Raw genomic sequence first — 21,221 nt, 5'->3', positions numbered from 1 at the left:
ATGCAACTGTGCGGTATATGGAGAATTAGGACGTTTTCCATTGTAGTATCACGTTATATTAGAATTATAAAATATTGGGTAATGACAATGTTATACTTAAGGAAATATACGATATGCCTGTTAATGATTGCGAAAATGGAAAACGCAATTTGGTTGCTGATGTTAAAGATCTGCTTAGTAAACATGGTTATACATGCGTGTTCAATAATCGTTGTATGATGTTAACACATTTGTTAGCATATTTAAACAAACATTTATAGATACTTTTAAGAAAACATGGTGTAATGACAAAGCAACAAGTGGTGTGTTAAAATTGTATCATAATATTAAAGATACATTAGGCTACGAGCAATACTAACTTAAATGTTCTTCCACTTGATTTACGATTTTATGTGAGTAGACTAAGAGTTTCGGCGCATTCTCTAAGAATCCATACTGGTAGATATGCACAGCGTCGTAGCTACACTGAAGCACACCCAGGCAGCCGCCTCGGTTAAAATTTGCAGAGTAAAACTATAAAAAATACATAAAAATGTTGTAGCAACAGACGCTGAGGCAAGCGATTTTTGCTCGCGCGCTATTGTTCAAAAGATTCCGCATGAATTATCTACAATGGTAGACATCGCTACAAACAGGGCAAGAATCGGTTGTTTCTCGATCGCTCCTGGGTTTGTGATGGACCTGGACTTTCGAGTGGTTGGCGCAATATAAATATTGGCATTTATAAAAACACTGTCTGTGCCAAATGCCAGTGAAAAAAAAATCAGTGTTGGACCATCCATAAGCTATCCAAATTTAGACCATGTAATTGAACACCTTTCTTCTCGTTTCCTGAACAATTGGATGACGTTTTAGAGGGAACATATGTGTTACATGGAAAACACGACCACCTTTCGTGTAGCATTGAAGACAAAATTAAACAAACATTTGCAAACGATATTCCTATGACAAGCAAACTTGCATCCAAAGTTATCAAATGGAAACACTCAAATGAAACATTAAAAGACTGTGTTTCTAAAAGAAGGATTTGGAATGTGTGACTAAAACTATTTCCCCAACATCAATGCAATTTTTCAGTTAATTTTAATGTTACCTGTGGGTTCCTGTTCGAACGCAGTTTCAGTGCTTTAAAAGACTGAAATCATGGACACGATCAACCATGATAGACACGCGACTTGATGGGTTGGCTTTAATGTTTATTCATAAAAACATTCCAATAGACCGCGCGGATATTTTGCAATTGTGGGATTCTCCCGGACATAGATTTGTTTGCGAAGTGCCCATAATAGTATTTGTTTTATGGCCGAAAGTGTCGCCAAGGACCACGGACCTATTAACCATAAGTCCGTGCCAGGACGCACTACTCAGCATACCTATCAAGACTGGCTACGGCACTGTCAATCATACAATTTAATGAAAATTTTGGTAAAATAAATGACTGAAACTGAACAGAAAACATCCCAGAGCTCACCACAGATGATCTAGGAACCAACACATATTCGCCCCCCCCCCCACCACAGAATAATTTCTGCCTCGGTTGAAATATGCCTCTGGCTACGGCACTGATGCAACTAATACTATTCCCAGAAATGAACGTTACTGTACCTTTTGTAACACTCGTGACATGGAAGATGAATATCACCTTGTATTAATTTGTCTTTGTTTTTTTTATGAAATTAGGTGATCAGTGTATATAAACACAATTCAATGTTTTATACTTTAATAACGATATACATCTCATGATAGTGAACACAACTCTGCTATGTACAAAAGCCTGCAGCAGTAATAAGACTAACATAGGACAGAAGACGGAGCCTTATATTCATTAGCAGCTCTGAGTATTCATGGATACATTTTATATTCTAGGTAAGGCCCATTTCCCGCTATTTTCGGCGCCAAAACAAAACCACCCTGTTTACCCGGCACTGCGGGGCCACCTGGAAGGTAAAAACACGGCCCACTTCCCCCGCTATCTCCGGTATACCGCCGGACTGGGGGGGGGGTATAATTGACTGGTGCATTACATCGGCATCGAATCGCTTTTAAACATTTAGTGTTCGTATTGAATTAACATGGATGGGAGGGAGGGGTAACAGTGTGTAAGGTCTGCCTGTGCCTATTGGTTGCATTATGACTTGACCCAACTGCACTCTCTGGTCACACGGACACACTAATGGTTTGTAAAATGCAGTTTTTCATAACGAAGTAAAGTGTGGTACATCATTAGGGTTGTTAAAACTAAGCTACCGACAGCTGGAACCCTTCAGCAAATGTTGATATTTGCTCAAATATACACTGAAACCAAAATAAAAAAGATACTTTAATTGCATTTTTATGCAATTTCGATATTGTAGAGTAAAATAATGATGAAATAAGTGTTTTCAGATGTATTACCGGGAAAACTAATTATTGGTCCAAAAACATTAGCAGGTCTCTTTAAAGGCTAATATAGGTTAATGAAAAAAAAACTTTAATGCATTTGACTTTAATGATCAAAACAAAAATGCAGAGGTTTGATCGTGATAAATCTAACACATGGTACGCATAACATCATCACTCTGGTGAACGAGAACGATCATTTAGATACAGAAAAATACGGATGTTTTTATTTGGTCACTTGTCATGCTTGTGGCCACGTAGCTATTGGTTAAATCAAATTATAATGGCTTATATTTTTTATCTGTACGTAAATCATATGCTTTTTTTGTTTGTAACATAAAAGTCGAATCAAATGAACATGGTGATGCATTAAAATTTACAATTATTTGTTTTTGCATCAATCTATGCACCTGTCAATTGTAATCACGGTCCCCAGGTGCGGGGAATAGCGGGGACTTTGACTTGGGCGTGGTTACAATTGACTGGTGCACTTTATTGTGTGCCTAAATTAAAGCATAATTTAAAAACGAGAACTTACTCTTCAATGAGGTATGAGGGTGTAATATTTCATAAGCTTAACACACATTTTTCTCAACTAGCATCACAGTACAACTGAATACATGATTAGACAATGCAAACCATAAAGTAATGCACCAGTCAATTGTAACCACGGCTCCCCCAGATCCGGGGAATAGCGGGGACTTTGACTTTCAGTCCAACCAAGCCCGGATAAAATCCCCGCCAAATGCCCCCGCACCCTGGGGACTCTAGGTAAGGATCATTCCCCGCTATTTTTAGAGCAAAGACAAAACCCTCGCATTCCGCCGGCACTGCGGGGCCACCTGAAAGGTAAAAACACGTCCCATTTCCCCCGCTATCCCCGGTATACCCTTGGACCTGGGGGAGCCGTGGTTACGATTGACTGGTGCATAATATTCACCCGATAGTCTATTTCACATTTCTACAGAGGGCAAACACAATACTTACGTTACGAATGTATCTCAAAGTCGCCTATCTGATTATATAATCCTAGCCGTGAAGAATGTTAAACAGACATGTTATAAAAATTGTTCTTATAATGTTTTAGCCATTTATTCTATCCGATAATGATCTATTTGTGGTCTAAGGGAAGCAACTCCGTAAATCCAATCAATGCAGCAGGTGCGTTCTGAAGAGTTACAACGCCTGTTAATTAGAGTGAGTACATAGCAACCAATCAAATCACTGCATTTCCCATGAGCATAATTTCCTGTGAGAAATGGCGGATTGGCCTAGCACCTGCGTGTAAACATTGCATGCAGAAGAGAGATAAATACCAGGTACATCTATTATTTATTCAGTATTGTGTTGAGATGATAATACTTTTATTTGTGTACAATTAGTTAATCATCGTAAGAATGTTGTTTTACTGATCTATTGACTTATTCATGGTTATTTGAGTATTTATTTGTTAATTTATTTCAATTATGAATGACCACACTGATCACGGCATGTATTGAAGATTTTTAATATATCAAATATAAAAACAAAGATTTAAAAATATAGAGGTCGTTGCGTTCTATATTTTAGTATACATGTACATCAGATTTCAAGTGAAATAAATAATTATGATATGCATACATGTATTAAAGTGCAATCAGTGTGCATTTTAAAAAGGATTTTTAATAAATTTAATCACATTTGAAACTGTCTCCACCATTATAGGATTGCCAGATGGTTTTGGGTTAAGTTATAAAAATAGAAGGTTTCTGATGAATTTGATTGCTAAATTAACCTTTTGTCATTAATTTATTTTATTTTATGAGTTATTAAGCAGTACATGCATGGTCTATGATTGACAATGGCTGTTACCATAATTAAGACATTCACGCCAACACTAACAAATTTGATATTTACATTTATGTTTGCTTCATTCACATCCCGTTAAATCAAGATCGACATAATACTGTCTCCAGCAGCAAAACTAATGTTGTTTTTTTAATAACATTTTCTAAAGTTTAGATAAAAAGAGACAAATGATTATCTGCAGGGTTTTTGTGAGCACAATTTAAATCAATATCAATTGATCCTTCATATAATATTATATTACAATATTATGATATGGTTTTATTACTAGAAATTGTGAGCAAAAAAAATTTGGTTTATTTTCAGAATATGCCCAAAATGACAGAAGACGACACTCATCTTGAATGATACAGAAAATTAGAATATGACATGGTTACCGTTGTGCCAAAGCAATCAAATTAAAACAAATAATATAAGCTATTGCTTAAATTTTCATTTGACACATTAAACCTTTGCTTTCAACCATGGGGGAGCCTATGGCAGAGTATGATGAGCATGGATGGGCTCATATTCACCACGCTGCCAACCGCGGCTTCGAGAAGTCCCTGGAACGATTTGTACATGCAGATCCAGGGCAGCTTGAACTTAAAACAAATGATGAGACCGGCTCAACGCCCTTCCTTATTGCTGTTACCAGTGGTAATCTGGAGTCTATAACATGCCTTATTAATCTAGGTTCCAAAATCAATGCTATCAACAATCAAAATCATGGCGCAGTTGAAATCTGTGCAAACAAAGGATTCATTGAGCTTTTGGAGCATTTTATTTCCATGGGCAGCGATCAGTTGCCAGTATGGAAGAACTTGCTTCGATTTCTTGCCTCCGAGTCCGAGGAGGAAGCGGAGTCTGCTGGTACAAGCCTTCGCACGCTCACTGAACCATCTAGCAAAGGTGAAATTAATCCTCACTGGGAGGCATTGTATAAAAATGGATGCATTCCCACCATAGTAAAGGTGGCCAAGAGTTCCTTGAATGATGAGTCCAAAGTCCCAGCTTTTCAGGTTCTTCTCAATATCTTGGAAAAACAGGAAGTGAAGGAGCAGTTATTCAGCTCAGGTGGAATTCCAGCATTTGTAAGACTGTTAAAATCCCAAAATAACATGACAATTCAGCTATCTGCTCAAATTCTGAAAGAACTGGCTACAATCAAGGAATATGCCGACAACATGGTTCAAAATAATGCAATCCCGAATCTTTTGAAAGCTATGCAGACCGTGAATGATCATGAAGTGTTGGTGGAAGCTGTTGACTGTCTAGGAAACATTGCCGAGGTCAATCCGTCACATCAGTCGCAAATAGGACAACTCCCGAACTCCCTTCACACTATTGTTGGATTATATAAGGACCAGAAAGACAAAGCTCTTTTATTCTCACTCAACAAAGCAATAGGGAAAATTGCAAACAAAAATCAAAGCAATCAGAATACAATTGCTGATTTAGGAGCAGCATCTTATGTCGTTATTCTGTGTAGAACTCGCAATAAGGACTTGCAACTTAGCTCAGTTGAGGCAATACAAGCACTTGCTGAAGATAACCCTAAGACGCAGAGGGTGATTTTGTCTGAGAGAGCTCAAGACCATCTTATGCAAGTGCTAAAAAAGACAAGAGTTGAAATGCTCCAGGAGAAAACTGCAATGGCCTTGTGGGCTTTAGCTGGTGACAGTTTAGATGAACAAAGAAAAATGGCTGAGAAAATGGAAGTTTCACTTTTGATAGAATTTGTAAATAGTTTATCAGAAAATTTACATTTTATAGGCTCAGAAGGTCTCGGAGTCTTAGCCCAGGGACCCCTGAACTGCCAAGCAGAAATCGCTGATGCCAATGGTATTCATCCTCTAGTGCGTTTATTAAGATCAGATAAAGAATACATAGTGCTTAGTATTATACGGACATTACGACACTTGTGTGTTGGCGTGGGGTATGTACCACATAGAAGAAACCAGGGTACGATATCGCAATCTCGCGGGATAAAGTTTCTTATAGCCCTCATGGTTCATTCTCGAGATGAGATGATACAAGTGGAGTCAGCGTTAACTCTTGGCTGTGTTTCATTAGGTAAGTGATCTAGCAACCTGTAGTTGTGTATTATAGATATATAGCTCTCAGCCGTACTATGGGGATCCTTTGCTGTGGCACAACATACTCCTTAGACTTAACTCTTTTTATCTTGAAGTTTGCATTATGCTTGTTCAAGCATTTAAACAGGGTTCTCAATAGGTTTCGGTTAAACCGTCTCAAATGGTAAAGTTACCGACCAGCTTCTACTTATTCTACTGAAAATTCATTTAGCTTTCCAAATTTGAACCGGCCCTATTGCCATTTGAACCGTCCATTTTGGCCGGCAGCCGGATCTTATTGAGAACACTGATTTAAAATATATAACACCTTCAGCCTGTTGCCCATTGAAAAATTCAAGCATACTTTTTTCGAAAATGGGGAAATAAATTCCTAATTCTGTTTCAAAATAAATGTATACATTCACTATACATACAAATGTCCTTTTTTATATTGGACCCCAACACTGTAGTAAAAAGGGAGCAGGGTGCTGGAAAAATTAAGGGCAGGGGGTGCGCCCACCCTGCTATTTTAAAGGCATAACTGGAGCACAGCTTTCCATTAAGGTTTAGTAGCTGTTACTTAATCAACTTTGCACTCATTTGCTAGAGCTATTGATCTGGACTTTAAAATTCCAACTCTTTAAATTACAACCATATATATATATATACATATACAATTTCAGAGAAAAAATATCAGAAATTTATAACATATTTTTCTTTTTCACCAGACTGATTATAATTTATTACATGTTGTATATTCTTTAATACTTTCGTTACGAGATTGAAAAGTGGGTTTTAATCGGTTTAAATCTCGCCTGAATTCTTCCTTGCTCAATATTATTATTATAAGGCCCTAGTAGACAAAGATCAGAAATTATTGCACGGCTTAACCTTATATCATTAGAAGTAAGTTAATGTGCAGCGAGAATGGTGAAGGTGGATTGTAAAGCTTTTAAATCCCTGTTGAAATGCAATCAACCCCATAGGTGATAGGAATTATTTATCAATGTAATAAACTTTATTGACTCAAACCACTTTGTAAGAGTTGAGGAACATCGAAAATGGTTTTGAGAAATGCTTGTTGTTTAATTTTTTATATCAAGTGTTTGTATAAGCTAAAATGTATTAAAATGTATTACATGCTTGAATTCCGCAAGGTTATATAAAGTAAATTATTGTGAGATTGTTACATAAACCATAATCATGATACTTGAAATATTTAAATGATGAAAAAAAGTATGACCGTCATTTTTTTATATGACCAATTTGGGACTGATATTTAGCCCCATTCCCAATGCCAAAATGTAGCATTTTTTCCACAATGAAACAACAACAAAAAAACAATTTGTTTTTTTAAGAGAAAGACAGACATTTGAGATGTCGTTTTCAGCAAGTAATTTGACATTGTGGTGGTTCAAGAATAAATCCCTTTTCTGTAGGAAAATATCGCTGGCACCAGATTTTCAAACTCAATCATTTTTTTTTTGTATAAAGTGCATATATGTATAAAAAAAATATATTTCAATATTTTTTCACATTTTTGGTAATTTTTAGTTTTGAATAATAAGATTTTTTTTATTTAAAAAAAAAATGATTTGAGTTTATAAATCCGGTGCCAGTGGAAAGTAATTCTCACATTCAGTGAACATAATTATTTCTTCTTAAAGCAGTCTTTCTAAGTTCTATGAAAAAGTGAATTTCTAAATTTAATGATTAATTATTTATTTTTTAAATCCCAATCAGAAATTCCTTGACTTATAGATATCGAAAATGGTGGAAAAAAAACACTTTATGACCAAATATTTATTATGCAGTATCTAAAAGTACGAGTATCCTATTCACCTACATTTTCAACAAAGACGTTTTAATGATTACATAAAATTTTGATTATTCAATTATTTCAAATTTTTCAATCATAATATAAAGCGATACTTTCCTGCTGACATTGATTTTGCTGTCTAAAATGTTATCATTTCTATGGTCATAAAAATTGATTTTGTGGCTGAGAATGATGATTAATCAGGCAATTTGATTTGCCAATACTTAATGTTTATCAAAAAGCTATTTAGGTTATGGGAACCATTGTTTGTAAAGATGATAGATGTAAATATCTAGTTCAATTCATTTTCATACTTTGTATCTCTTTTTATCCACATTAGATTTCAAGTAAGACTTGTCAACAAATTACTGCTTATACCTCTACTGCAGTAGGAAAAGAATAAAATTTATCAAATGCTTTCCGGTGATTTATCAAGATTTATCATTTAAATAAAACCAAATGTCACTGTTTCAAACAATTGAATAGCAATTTTATATTTTTCAGTTTTTGAAATGTTCACTTCCAAATCTAAATACGTCAACGAGCACAGGGTAGGGACATTTTAAAGACATCATTTCTGAATTGAGGTTACATGTATGTCTGCATACAATTATTTGGCTTTTTTGAAAAACTAACAAATAAACAATTGACTGTCATTTTATATCCTGAGTATTAGTTTTAAGGCATAAATATAATACACAGAAAAATTGTTTGTTTGAGTGTTAGATCACAAGATCTTTTCACTGCATGCACACCAAAAGTAAATATTGTAAGAAATATAGCCTTTGATGCTAACTAAGTTAGTTCGACCCCACTCTTCAGGGATTACAAGTCAGTTTCACTTGATAAGTAAAAGTATACCCCAATTACTGATGGTATTAGTGTACTGGGTATTGGTGACTGTTGTGTTAGGTAAGACATTTGCATTTGATTTGACATGTACTAATAAGTCTCGTTCGATTCACTGAGGCAGAATGAAAGCCTGACAATCATTCAGAGCTTAATAACCTTGATATTCTAATTCCATTTGCAAACAGTAGCTAAAGATTAATGTTTTACATTCACGTTGGTCCAACTTTAATAAGTCATATTTTATCTGTTCTTTGAGGTTACATAAGGCTGCTTTAAAAAAAAAAGACCTTGTATTGTTAAATTAGATCTTCTTTTGGACTGTGTTCATAAATTTAGATAACCTAGCTGGCAGTGTAATAAATTTTCTTACATTTTGGAAGGCTAGGGTTTCCAAAAATGGTTTTATTAATTACGTTTCGTGTTATTGCCATTATAATTTGATTATATTGAATTTAACTACATAAACAAAATATCCAAAATAGCTCATAAGATAAAAACGCTGTCGTTATAGTATAAATGAAGCATTAATTAAGTTATCGGAAACAGCAATTAATATGAAGTTTCAATTTAATAGAAAATTGATCTTTATAAATTGCTAATAATCTGTATTTATATATCAAATGTCCTAAAAGTGCTTTCTTACCGAAATAAATATTTAATAAACTGTCCCATTGCTGAAACACAATCAAATGGTTTAGAATGTCAAATAATTGCTTTCAATTTAACTGTGCATTTTAATGGTTGGTGTCAGATTTAATGATCATATTTAATGTAAAATAGTCTCTTTCGCTCCTTTTTTTGTATTCATTGTACTGACATCTGTCTGTCTGTCTGTCTGTCATCAGACTGTCTTTATATATACATGTGTAGATTTTGGTCTTTCTATGTGTCTGTCTGTCTATTTGTCTAACTGCTTATACCTGTCACTTTGTCTAACGGTGTGTCTGTCACTTTGTCTAACTGCTTGCCTGTCACTTTGTCTAACTGCTTGCCTGTCACTTTGTCTAACTGCTTACCTGTTACTTTGTCATACTGCTTGTCTTTCACTTTGTCTAACCTGCTTGTCTTTCACCTTGTCTAACTGCTTGCCTGTCATGTTGTTTAACTGTGTGTCTGTCACTTTATCTGACTGCTTACCTGACACTTTGTCTGACTGCTTGTCTTTCACTTTGTCTAACTGCTTGCCTGTCACTTTCTCTAACTGCTTACCTGTTACTTTGTCTTACTGCTTGTCTTTCACTTTGTCTAACTGCTTGTCTTTCACCTTGTCTAACTGCTTGCCTGTCATGTTGTTTAACTGCGTGTCTGTCACTTTATCTGACTGCTTACCTGACACTTTGTCTGACTGCTTGTCTTTCACTTTGTCTAACTGCTTGCCTGTCACTTTCTCTAACTGCTTACCTGTTACTTTGTCTTACTGCTTGTCTTTCACTTTGTCTAACTGCTTGTCTTTCACCTTGTCTAACTGCTTGCCTGTCATGTTGTTTAACTGCGTGTCTGTCACTTTATCTGACTGCTTACCTGACACTTTGTCTAACTGCTTGTCTGTCACTTTGTCTAACTGCTTGCCTGTCACTTTCTCTAACTGCTTGTCTGTCACTTTGTCGTAGTGCTTGTCTGTCACTTTGTCTAACTGCTTGCCTGTCACTTTGTCTAACTGATTGTCTGTCACTTTGTCTTACTGCTTGTCTTTCACTTTGTCTAACTGCTTGTCTGTCACTTTGTCTAACTGCTTGCCTGTCACTTTGTCTAACTGCTTGTCTGTCACTTTGTCTAACTGCTTGTCTTTCACTTTGTCTAACTGCTTGTCTTTCACCTTTTCTAACTGCTTATCCATCACTCTAACTGCTTGCCTGTCACTTTGTCTAACTGCTTGTCTGTCACTTTGTCTAGCTGCTTGTCTGTCACCTTGTCTATAACTGCTTGTCTGTCACCTTGTCTAACTACTTGTCTGTCACTTTCTCTAACTGCTTGTCTGTCACTTTGTCGTAGTGCTTGTCTGTCACTTTGTCTTACAGCTTGTCTGTTCGTCCTTCTGTCTGTCCGTATGTTTTCTGGCCTCCTTGCCATTCACCCTTGACCATATCTGAACAAATGATACACTCTTAACATCTTCTCTTGTGCATTATTCATTATCAGACTTTATCAATTTATAAGATTGTTCGAAGTTGTCAAATTGACAAACAATACTATACATAAAAACTTTTAAGTGCACCAGAGTTTTGAATTTATAAAATGTCAGAACATAAGAGAAGGTGGCATATATCTTTTTCAAATGTTTGTACTGTGCACTACAGAATGGGTAAAAGAATAAAGGCTGCATTTCTGATTGAAGGGTACAGTATTACTTTGAAGGCACTAAGTGCTATTGATCTTGAAAGAAATCCATACTTATTACAGACCCAGGTAACATTGTGAATGACAATGGATTATCGCAGGCGCTAAACAAAGGCCCACAAGTAACAAAATCTCTCTTCAAAGTTTAAGATAAAAGTTGCTAATGTCATAATTGCTATGTAGAAAACAATTTGAAAATGATAGGTCTTTATTGTTAAAGCTTATTGCATAATTATACAGATAATGGTTACCTGACATTGTTTAAAATTACATACATTCATTAGAATATGTTTTTAGCTCGACTATTTGAAAAATAAGGACAGATAATACTACTAAGCCTTCTAGAAAGTTTGGTTAAAGTTAATTAGAGCAACTTGGAGTCTTAACTCAGATCTCAAATACCGTTCATTCATACTTCACAGAGTTGTTCACAGCCATGCCTTGATTATTGAAAGTTTTTTTCAATTAGCATTCGTTTTCATGGCAACACAATACACTTGAAAGCTAGACGTACCAAAAATTTATCATTCACCTAAAAGACACAAAAGCATTATTTTAAAGATTCCTACCAAATTATTAGGTATTTTCTTTAGACAGAGTCACATTTTCAAGTTCTAGTTTCAGACTTAGTTCTATAGTATTTTTTTTGGGGGGTGGGGGTATTTTAAACTTAAAACTTGCAGTGTCGGCTAGTGCTCTGTCATGACGTAGAAAAGTAAGTGAACTGAACAATTCTTCTTGTTTTTTACTTCATAGGTCATTAACTTTCATTGTTTATTTTGTCTTTGTAATAAGGGCATGTTTTCACGTTTTTATTTTTGAAAACTTATATCATGCTATGAAATCATGCAAGTCTCAATGCCGTTGTGTTATGACTGTATATACAATGAGTTAACTTTCTTGAAACCTTTTTCTCGTATGTCGATATATGGCAATTCATAGATATTTAAACATGTAATTAGTAGTAGGAAAGCAGTAGGAAACCTTAATCCTAAATTTGGAAAACATAATAAAAATTTCCTCTTTTTTTCCTCAGATTAAGAATTACTTTCACTATTAAATCAACACTCAGGTACATAATATTACTTAGAAAATTGCTGATGCAGGTACTGAATAGGTTCATTTATGACTTTGAAATTGTTAGTACAATTGTATGATAAAATTCATGAAATCTAAAGGCTTTTTATTATTTTTTTATATTTCAGGAAACCAAGATATTCTTGAAGAAATTAATGGAACAATTGACTTCAGCTATGTTCGTATTCTCAAGATGATGTACGCGCAGGACGATGTGGTTCGACTCCTAGCTGGTTCTGCCCTCGCAGCGTTCGCGTACAACAATATTAACCAACAGAAGGAGATTGCTGAGCAGGGGGGCGTGAGATTCAACTGCTTCGTTCCGTTCCTCCAGTCCTCCGATGAGTTCTACCGATGTAATGCTGCCTTCCAGGTAAACTAGAGAGTACACAAAATATTTGCAGTTGTAAGCAGTCATGCATGCATTCTAGAGGAATCCAAATACAACTTTGGCTTTAAGAATTTAATTTTATAGGTTCTCATCAGGTTTGTTTTAATGAAATAAGCATATGGTATGTTTACTTTTTATGCTATTTCTTAGGTCGTAAACCTCATGAAAGCTTAATTTTTGTCATTTAGAATACAACCTACATTTACAGCCAATGAAATTACAGACAGGCAATCATTAAAAACTAGGCTTCATCATTAAGAATTTCACCTTTCGTGGGTGTTTGAAGGTCCTCCTACTGCCACGTATATGTTTAACTACCGGTATCCCTGTGTTGAATTTTGCATTGACAAAGTGCCAGGCAATGATGTTGTATTCTTAGTCAGTTAGAAGACCTGAATTAAAATCTTAATGATAAAGAAGAGATTGTTCGCTACATTCACTCTTCCTATTCTTTAACATTAAGATTTAAATTCATGTCATGTAACTATTGCATAAAAAAAAACTTTTGGGCAGGGTTTCAGACTGGGGCAGTTCAAGATGCGAAGGGTCTTTTTTCTCTGAAATTTTGAAAGTGTGTTGTTTTTATTGGAAGGTTTTAAACTGTCTGTGAATTTTTATATTTTGAAAATGAGTGTGATAAGTTCCATGTTTAGGAGATTTTAGATCATGCCAAATAAAAGACAGAGATTACTTGTTTTACCGATTTATTATACCACTGTCTGGGTCATATTATTATAACTAAATTATAAATCTCGATGGCGTTGATGCCAATTATTATGAATGGCAGATGGCTCACATGAATTATTAGAGATAAATTATTCATATATATTTTTGGCATGATTTTTAGGTTCCAGCTTTATTGATCTATAAAAGAGTCCTTATTCATTAAAAGATCAATGATGACCTTACTGATTTCATCAAATCTGTATACATTTTTTAAAACAAATTATTTGAATATAAAATGTTAAGTTTTTATTTTGAATTTGGAAATTATAATGAAAAAACAACAACACTGTTTTCAAACATGACAATGAGCAGATCTTTCAGGACTTAGTTAAACTTAATAACATTAATGACATCATTGTTAACTTTTAAAGGTGAACTCTCATATGACGTGCTGATATCTTTAAATAAAACCAGCATGGCTGAAACAGTTGTCTTTATATGTGTAAGAGGTTCTGCAGATCACAAACGTGTTAATGAAACTTACAGAGCAGTGACAATTTGAAAGTTAACAAACAATTTTGTTAACAATTTTGTTAACTTAAACCAAGTTTTAAAAACAATTGGCCCATTGTTTTCCACAGTTAAAAACATCACCTTAAATGTATCGTCTAAAAATCCTTGTGTTATAACCTCCAGGTTGTAATATTGTCCCGCATCATCCCGGACGAGGAGCAAGCCCTGTCATCGGCCACGGGTATCAAGCTTCTTGTCGATCTGCTACAAGACTCTCAATCTGAACAGATCCTCGCTCTTGCCTCCGACTGCATTGCCCGCCTCGCGCACACCAGAGCTGGTACGTCATCATTTAATATTGTGGTTTATGCGTGTTATACAGTGTTCATAGTAATATGGGTATATTGATGTCAGTGGAACTGCTTCAGGACACTCACTCATAGTCAGAACAGGGCCTGTTCACTAGTGTCTTAAGTCTGATTTTTGAGACTCATGACTCAAAATTGCATATTTTGGAATTTAAAAATTGCTATCAAAAGGAAGGAATGTATGTATCTGTTACAAATGTCTTGTTTCAATGATATTAACACATTTATTGTCAAATATTTATTTAAAGACTTTCTGTAAAAATAAAGAAATTGCTTTTCTAAGTCCATGTCTTAAACTGAGACATCTTAAACTGATATATCTTAAACTAAGATGTCTTAAAATGAGGACTTTTATGTGAGAAATAAGATGTTAGTGAATATTGACCCAGCAGAACCTACAGGATTTCAGTTTAACAAAAACTTAAACCACATCCTGGGTCTTGCAGGGGCTTAAACTACATCACCAACATTGCGCACACCGCAGACTTTGTTTTTAATCTCAAACAAATTTTTTTCTGTCTGTTATTAAAGAAAAATTAAACAAGTCAAGGTATATCGTTTCCTTGGTGTCTTTAAATTCAGCCATAACTCATACATGTACCAGTTTTTCAAATGAAACTTATGCTATCAAACTTATGTCATCCAGTCTGCATACTTATGCTACACTTATTTTGCTTAATGTTTGGTTTGAGACATATTTTTCAATGCAAGACCGTATCTGCCCGCCTTTGAATCACATTCAAGCTCTGTAAAGCAAACAGGCAAAAAGTTGCAATTTTTGTCTTATTGCATACAGATAAGAAATATTTAATAAGGGAGATAACCTTAGTTAAACCACAAAACGTATTCTTTCAGATTTATATTCCCCAATTAAAAATGTTTTTGTTTTAAAAACTGTATGTGGATATTATGAAATCAGTCTCACACAACCATGTATGTATATTACAGGTGTGCCGTCTGCCATTATTGCCATCAACGCTATAAACTTCCTGACACACCTGCTACTCTCAAACGCTGAGCAGGTACGGGGCTGTGCCGCCATTGCCCTGGGGTATCTCTCGCACAACCATTCTGCAGCTAGACAGCTTCTTAACAAGTAGGTGTATGGAAGCATAATTTAATTGAAGAAGTTGAGGCAAAAAAAAAGGATTTTGTTTCGACAGGTAATTGTGAGGTAATCGTCAAATTGTTAAACATTGGCATGGTAATGATACATGTATATTGAAATTGTAGTGTAAATCTATCATTATTCATCGAATGATATGCTGAACGTACATTGTAGTTAATGTTAGGATACAGAATTTCCTATTTCATGACACCAGATGAGCTTGCCTGATTTCCTTTTACATAAAACTGACAGACTTTTTAATGAACTCCCAGGGACCAGAAGAAATACATCAAGCCTCATAAAATTCGAGCCAAGCAGGAAAGTTTACCTTCAGTATAAAGAAATCAGTCCATTACATCTAGTTTGAGCCAATGAGGAATACCAGCCAAGCGAGTTCGAGCCGACGAATTTCAACTGTAATCAGATGAATATAGCTTGGGTTTGGACGATCATATTACTTAATACCTGTCTTTTTCTACACAGATGCCGTATGGATCAGATGCTGATGAAGATATTGAAGCATTATGCAAAGAACAAGGTGTCACGAGAATTCATGGATGGATGGAAACACTACCAGCGAATTGGCCTTCCACCCATCAGGTAAGTTGATGATTTACAGTGTGTAGGGGGGGGGGGGGGGGGGGGGGTTGGCCTGAATTTGGCCCCATTCATATGCTCATGAAGTATATTTTTCTCTTACCAAGTAAAACAAATGTATTTGAACAAAATAAAAATATCATTCAACATAAATTGATAGAAAGCACTGCCGATTTTTTTTTTTAAATAAGATCAACCATAAGTAATGTACACTACCTTCATGGTTTTGATAACTACTTGGCCTCAAACTGACATTCTGAGATGAATCGTCATGAGTTTTGCAGCATTTTCAGCCTGCTCAAAATTCCATGTACCCAAAGGCAGCATAGTAGCTAAAACAACTACCCTTTTTGTGGAGCAGTGATTTCTCAACAACTAGCAAATGTAGCTATAAAGTGCCATTCATAAATATGTCTATAGGATTGTTGAATAAAAAAGGTTAGAAACTAGTTGAAAATCATATGAATCGTGTAAGTATTTTTTCCCCTTGCGCCAAAACGAGGCTATTTATCCCGTATCAAAGGGCTCCACCACCATTCCCTTATAGGTTAAAAAACACACAATATTATAGAAAAATAGTAGTGTGTGCTACTTAAAACATTAAAGGGACTGTACACCAGTTTGGCACCAAAAAACGTTTTTTTCTGTAACGAATCTCAGGACAATTATTGAATAGAATGTGTTACGCTTTGATATCATATTTGTAAAAAAAGTACCAAAATGTAAAAAAAAATTGTGTCGGAGACCGGGTTCGAACCCGTGTCACCAAAATTACAGTCCAGTGTTGTATCCACTGTGCTACGAGGGCTTACTCTAAAGGAGTGGTCTGTTTAAGCTATATGCCTAACTTGGTAATATCACGTGATAACATCGACTAGCCAATCATGCAGAAGGAATGAATTCTACTAGGTAGACATACCCAGTAATCTTTTTTAATGGAAAAAATTGAAATAACTGCTAAACTTAAATAAATTTTAAACTAGGTGGTTCTTCAGTTAGTAAGTTTCAATGCATTGTACACATTAATACCAAGTTTATGTCAGTTTTCGACAATTTTCCAATTTTCTTACAAATTGATCATCTGGTGCACAGTTGCTTTAACTGTCACCATATAGTCTGCACAATTTTTCAATACTTTTAATCTATGTTAATCATAAAACACTGTTTTCCTACCTACCATGAAACTATAGCAGAATACAGTAAATCTTTCAGCTATTATATACTTGGTTACAATCTTTTTATCAGTAATTAATCTTCCATAAATGCATTATTTAGTAAGTAGTAATAGAGTAAGCACTCAAAATGTATGTTTGTTACACATGTGTATGTATTGATTTTGAATAAGAGTGTCACTTTAAAAAGACAACTTTGCAGGTCATCTAAAAAGTTAACTATCAATCAATTAAGAAATTTTTTAAAGTAGACTCTTACATTTTCATATCAGAAAATTACAATCATAACGATGCTAAACAGTTTATGCATTGTTTTACTTTATAATCAGTTATTTTAAGTGTTCCGATTAGTGGTAACTTTGAAGCAATACAAGTGGGTTTCATACAATTTCTCCAACTGACAATCGTATAGGGTTATAGTTTGTAAATATATAATAGCACATGGATGCATTATCCAATGGATCAACAGGCAAACCTCAACAAATTGCAGTTATTACCTTACTGGTCAGTTATAACATCGTGCCGTAGTGCTTGATTAAATTATGTTGTTAAATATTATGTTAAAACTGTGAATGATTTTCAAATGTATAAGTTTGAAGCAAACTAAAGTGTTAAACATTGTCTTCCTCAGGGATGGTCGTACGAACCTGGTGTCAGGTGACGAGCCTGAGGAGGCCCCACCCACTCCCGTCAGTGGAATCAGCATCCTCGAGTCAAGCACCAAATCAACGAGCAATTTAAGAACATCTTCCTCTAACCTTGCCCTAGATGAGCAGCAACTCACCGAGAGAACTTCCAGGTAATTGAACTCTCTATGACGGTGCAAACCCCATCACCCCTTCCATCCTGGTTAAGCTGCAAACTCATCACCCCTTCCATCCTGATTAAACTGCAAGCTCATCACCCCTTCCATACTAAATATGATGCAACACCTATAACCCCTTCCATACTGAATAAAGTGCAACCCCCATCATCCCTTCCATACTAAATAAGATGCAACCCTAACTACCCCTTCCATACTTAACAACATGCAACCCCCATCACCATTTCCATACTAAATAAGATGCACCCCCTATAACCCCTTCCATACTGAATAAGATGCAACCCCTATAACCCCTTCCTTACTGAATAAGGTGCAACCCCTATAACCCCTTCCTTACTGAATAAGGTGCAACCCCTATAACCCCTTCCATACTGAATAAGATACAACCCCTATAACCACTTCCATACTGAATAAAGTGCAACCCCCATCATCCCTTCCATACTAAATAAGATGCACCCCTATAACCCCTTCCATACTGAATAAGATACAACCCCTATAACCACTTCCATACTGGAAAAGATGCAACCCCTATAACCCCTTCCATCCTGAGTACAAGGTGCAACCCAGATACCCCTTCCACCTGAGTATAAGGTGCAATCCCGATACCCCTTCCACCTGAGTATAAGGTGCACCCCCTATAACCCCTTCCATCCTGAGTATAAGGTGCAACCACTATAACCCCTTAGATGCATGTATTCCTTCATTTTCCTGCTTAACAATTTAGCTGTTCAACACAATGTAATATTTTTGAAATAATTTTGCACAAAATGACAAATATTCACTGCATCAAGCCAAACTGTAACATTAACGCCCATTGTGTTTTTTGTACAAAAAATCTATTAATTAAATTACTGATTCTAATTTCATTTCTCCCAGGATGTCCCAGCATTCACAGACCCACAGTGGCAGCCAGATGTCAGTAGTGGATGGAGAGGGGCGTCGAGCCAGCCAGGCAAGTCGACACTCCCTCATACAAGGGGAACTACAGGTGCCCGCCATTGACATCACCATGCAGGGGGAGAGAACTGGAACAGCAGAGGTGTAAATACCATAATGTATGGAGGGATCAGGAATGTATTGGGTCAGCCAAGGCCTAAAAGTTATCATGCAAGTGGAGGGAAATACAAAAGCAGATGTAGAAGCATCATGATGTGCAGATGGGTGGGAGTTTCTTGGAACAGCGGAAAGGACGGATTGTAACGGATCATTGTAACTGTGTTCTGGATTATAAAATACTATTGCAAAAGTAAAATCATTGACTTTTTTAGGGTCTTGTTCTAAACTGTTGAAGTTAATGGTAGTGTCCTGTGTGACTACCCTGACATCAGATTTATGACTGAACTGCTGAATAATGATAGAGCCCCAAACTTTATGTGACATAAAAACCTGATATAATATTGAAAGCCACACATTTTTAATCTTTTGGTTTATCTTTCAGCGCTTTTGTTATTTGTTTGTGCTAATTTATTATGGGATAAATTTGTTAGTTCAGTTCTAAGAAATCAAAATTCAGATTTTTAAAAACCAAACTTAAAAAACATTCTAGCAAATGGATTTCCATCACACTTTCATTTTCAATATTGAAGCAATATAGCCATAGGGTAAAAATCATGTTTATTTTTTAAAGCTAAATTTCACCTTAACATCATTATAGTAAGTTGCTTTGCAATAATGCGTTAAACCTTCACAGACATCTGTTTCTTCAGTGTTTGACTGACATATTATTTATTTTTATTTCTGCAGATATTGTATATACATTGTACTGTTAGTCATTTAAGTTCATTTACATATATGCCTTAATTGAAATGTATAAGATTGTTGATATTTACTGTGATATTGATTTACCATTATATTTCTTTGTATTTCTGTGAGAGATTTTACTGCTGATGCCATCACATTGTCATTTAGCCAAATAGTTCTTATTTTTTGTTTTATTTGTTGTTATTGCATACTTTTAAAACCGATTGTTACCTATTTTAATCAATCCGTAGTTGTCAAAATTATTGCTACCTGAAAACATAAGGTGAAATTATTTTTCATCATTGTTATCAGTTTTGTCTCTTTTAAATGCAGTGCCAACTTCATTTTAAAAATAAAATGAAAAAAAATAATAAGTGTATAGTTATATTATTACAAAAACACCAAAATTAAGCCAAATTCAACAACTACAATAAGTTAAGATTAATGGGGGGGGGGGGGGGGGGGGTTCTGTGTTTTGTTTAAGTTGAAATTATCTATTTTTAGATTTATTTGGTATTTTAATGCATACAGTTTATATAGTACCAATATTTCAATTCTATATGGAGTTTAACTTTTCATAATGTGTTGTTGTTGTTTTTTGCTTTATTTAGTAACATTCTTTCTTATTTATCACTGATTCTGTAATCAAATGTAAAGTACAAGAAATTTATCATTAATTATATTGTTTTAGGTTAATAGAAACATATTAAGCACTTGGTTGTCTCTGAAGGAACATTGAAACAGTTTGTTTATGACCTGCTTTTAATTCCTTTTTCATACCATGCTGCAATAAAACTAAATATATATATGCATAACAATATTCATACAATTCCAAATTTCATTACCCAATTGATTATTGATTTATGATTGATTGATTGATTGATTGATTGATTGATTGATTGATGTTTATTCAGATTAAAGCACACTTGATGTACACTTTGCAATACACAACAGAGTAGATCAACAATTGTTAACACCAGAATATAGCTTTAACGTACTTGAAATATACCGCAGAAACATATGCTCAAATTAAAAACAGAGGGCAGATATTTAAATGAATAAGTGGACTAAGAACATGGAAATGATACCTGCAGTTGATATCTCGACTTAATGTTAGTGTGTAATAACCTAGTATGGCCCAGCATCCAGGAAATACTTTTAAAGTAACATCGATGCAACAGTAATGATTATGGCTGTTTTGACTCCTGAGGGCCGTAACTTTTGTCCAGCATTAATCCCAAGTTCTGATTTATTACAATTTCAACAAAGAATATCTGTTAAGTTTTAATTATATGAATGACATTTTGAATACAGTTATTCATAACATTAAGTATTTTTATTTTTTTAACTGAAATACAGAAATACTTATCATAAATTATTGACCTAAGATGTGTGAACATGCCACATATAAAGATTATTTATATGTAATACATAATTATAAAATATGTGATTGATATCATCATAGTTTCTTAAACAC

The 21,221-nt window shown here is 34.9% G+C and overlaps 1 protein-coding gene across 3 annotated transcripts in view; it reads left to right on the top strand.

Moving 5' to 3' along the window:
- The window catches only part of LOC128244738 (ankyrin and armadillo repeat-containing protein-like), a 29,027-nt gene extending 8,836 nt beyond the window's left edge, over nucleotides 1-20,191 (top strand). For 2 of the 3 annotated variants that reach the window (XM_052962788.1, XM_052962790.1), the window contains exons 3-10: nucleotides 1,867-1,944; nucleotides 4,531-6,279; nucleotides 12,495-12,739; nucleotides 14,120-14,276; nucleotides 15,253-15,400; nucleotides 15,896-16,012; nucleotides 17,813-17,980; nucleotides 18,881-20,191. In XM_052962788.1, coding sequence (XP_052818748.1) covers nucleotides 4,689-6,279; nucleotides 12,495-12,739; nucleotides 14,120-14,276; nucleotides 15,253-15,400; nucleotides 15,896-16,012; nucleotides 17,813-17,980; nucleotides 18,881-19,049 — 2,595 coding nt within the window. In that variant the 5' untranslated portion in view covers nucleotides 1,867-1,944; nucleotides 4,531-4,688 and the 3' untranslated portion in view covers nucleotides 19,050-20,191. Of the gene's footprint in view, nucleotides 1-1,866; nucleotides 1,945-2,021; nucleotides 3,699-4,530; nucleotides 6,280-12,494; nucleotides 12,740-14,119; nucleotides 14,277-15,252; nucleotides 15,401-15,895; nucleotides 16,013-17,812; nucleotides 17,981-18,880 lie in introns of those variants that run through there. The other variant, XM_052962789.1, reaches the window with a different exon arrangement.
- The last annotated feature ends 1,030 nt before the right edge of the window (nucleotides 20,192-21,221 follow it).

The sequence above is a fragment of the Mya arenaria genome, chromosome 8 (genome assembly GCF_026914265.1).
Source record: "Mya arenaria isolate MELC-2E11 chromosome 8, ASM2691426v1".
Lineage (NCBI taxonomy): Eukaryota > Metazoa > Mollusca > Bivalvia > Myida > Myidae > Mya > Mya arenaria.
This window is presented reverse-complemented; position numbering and strand designations above follow the sequence as displayed.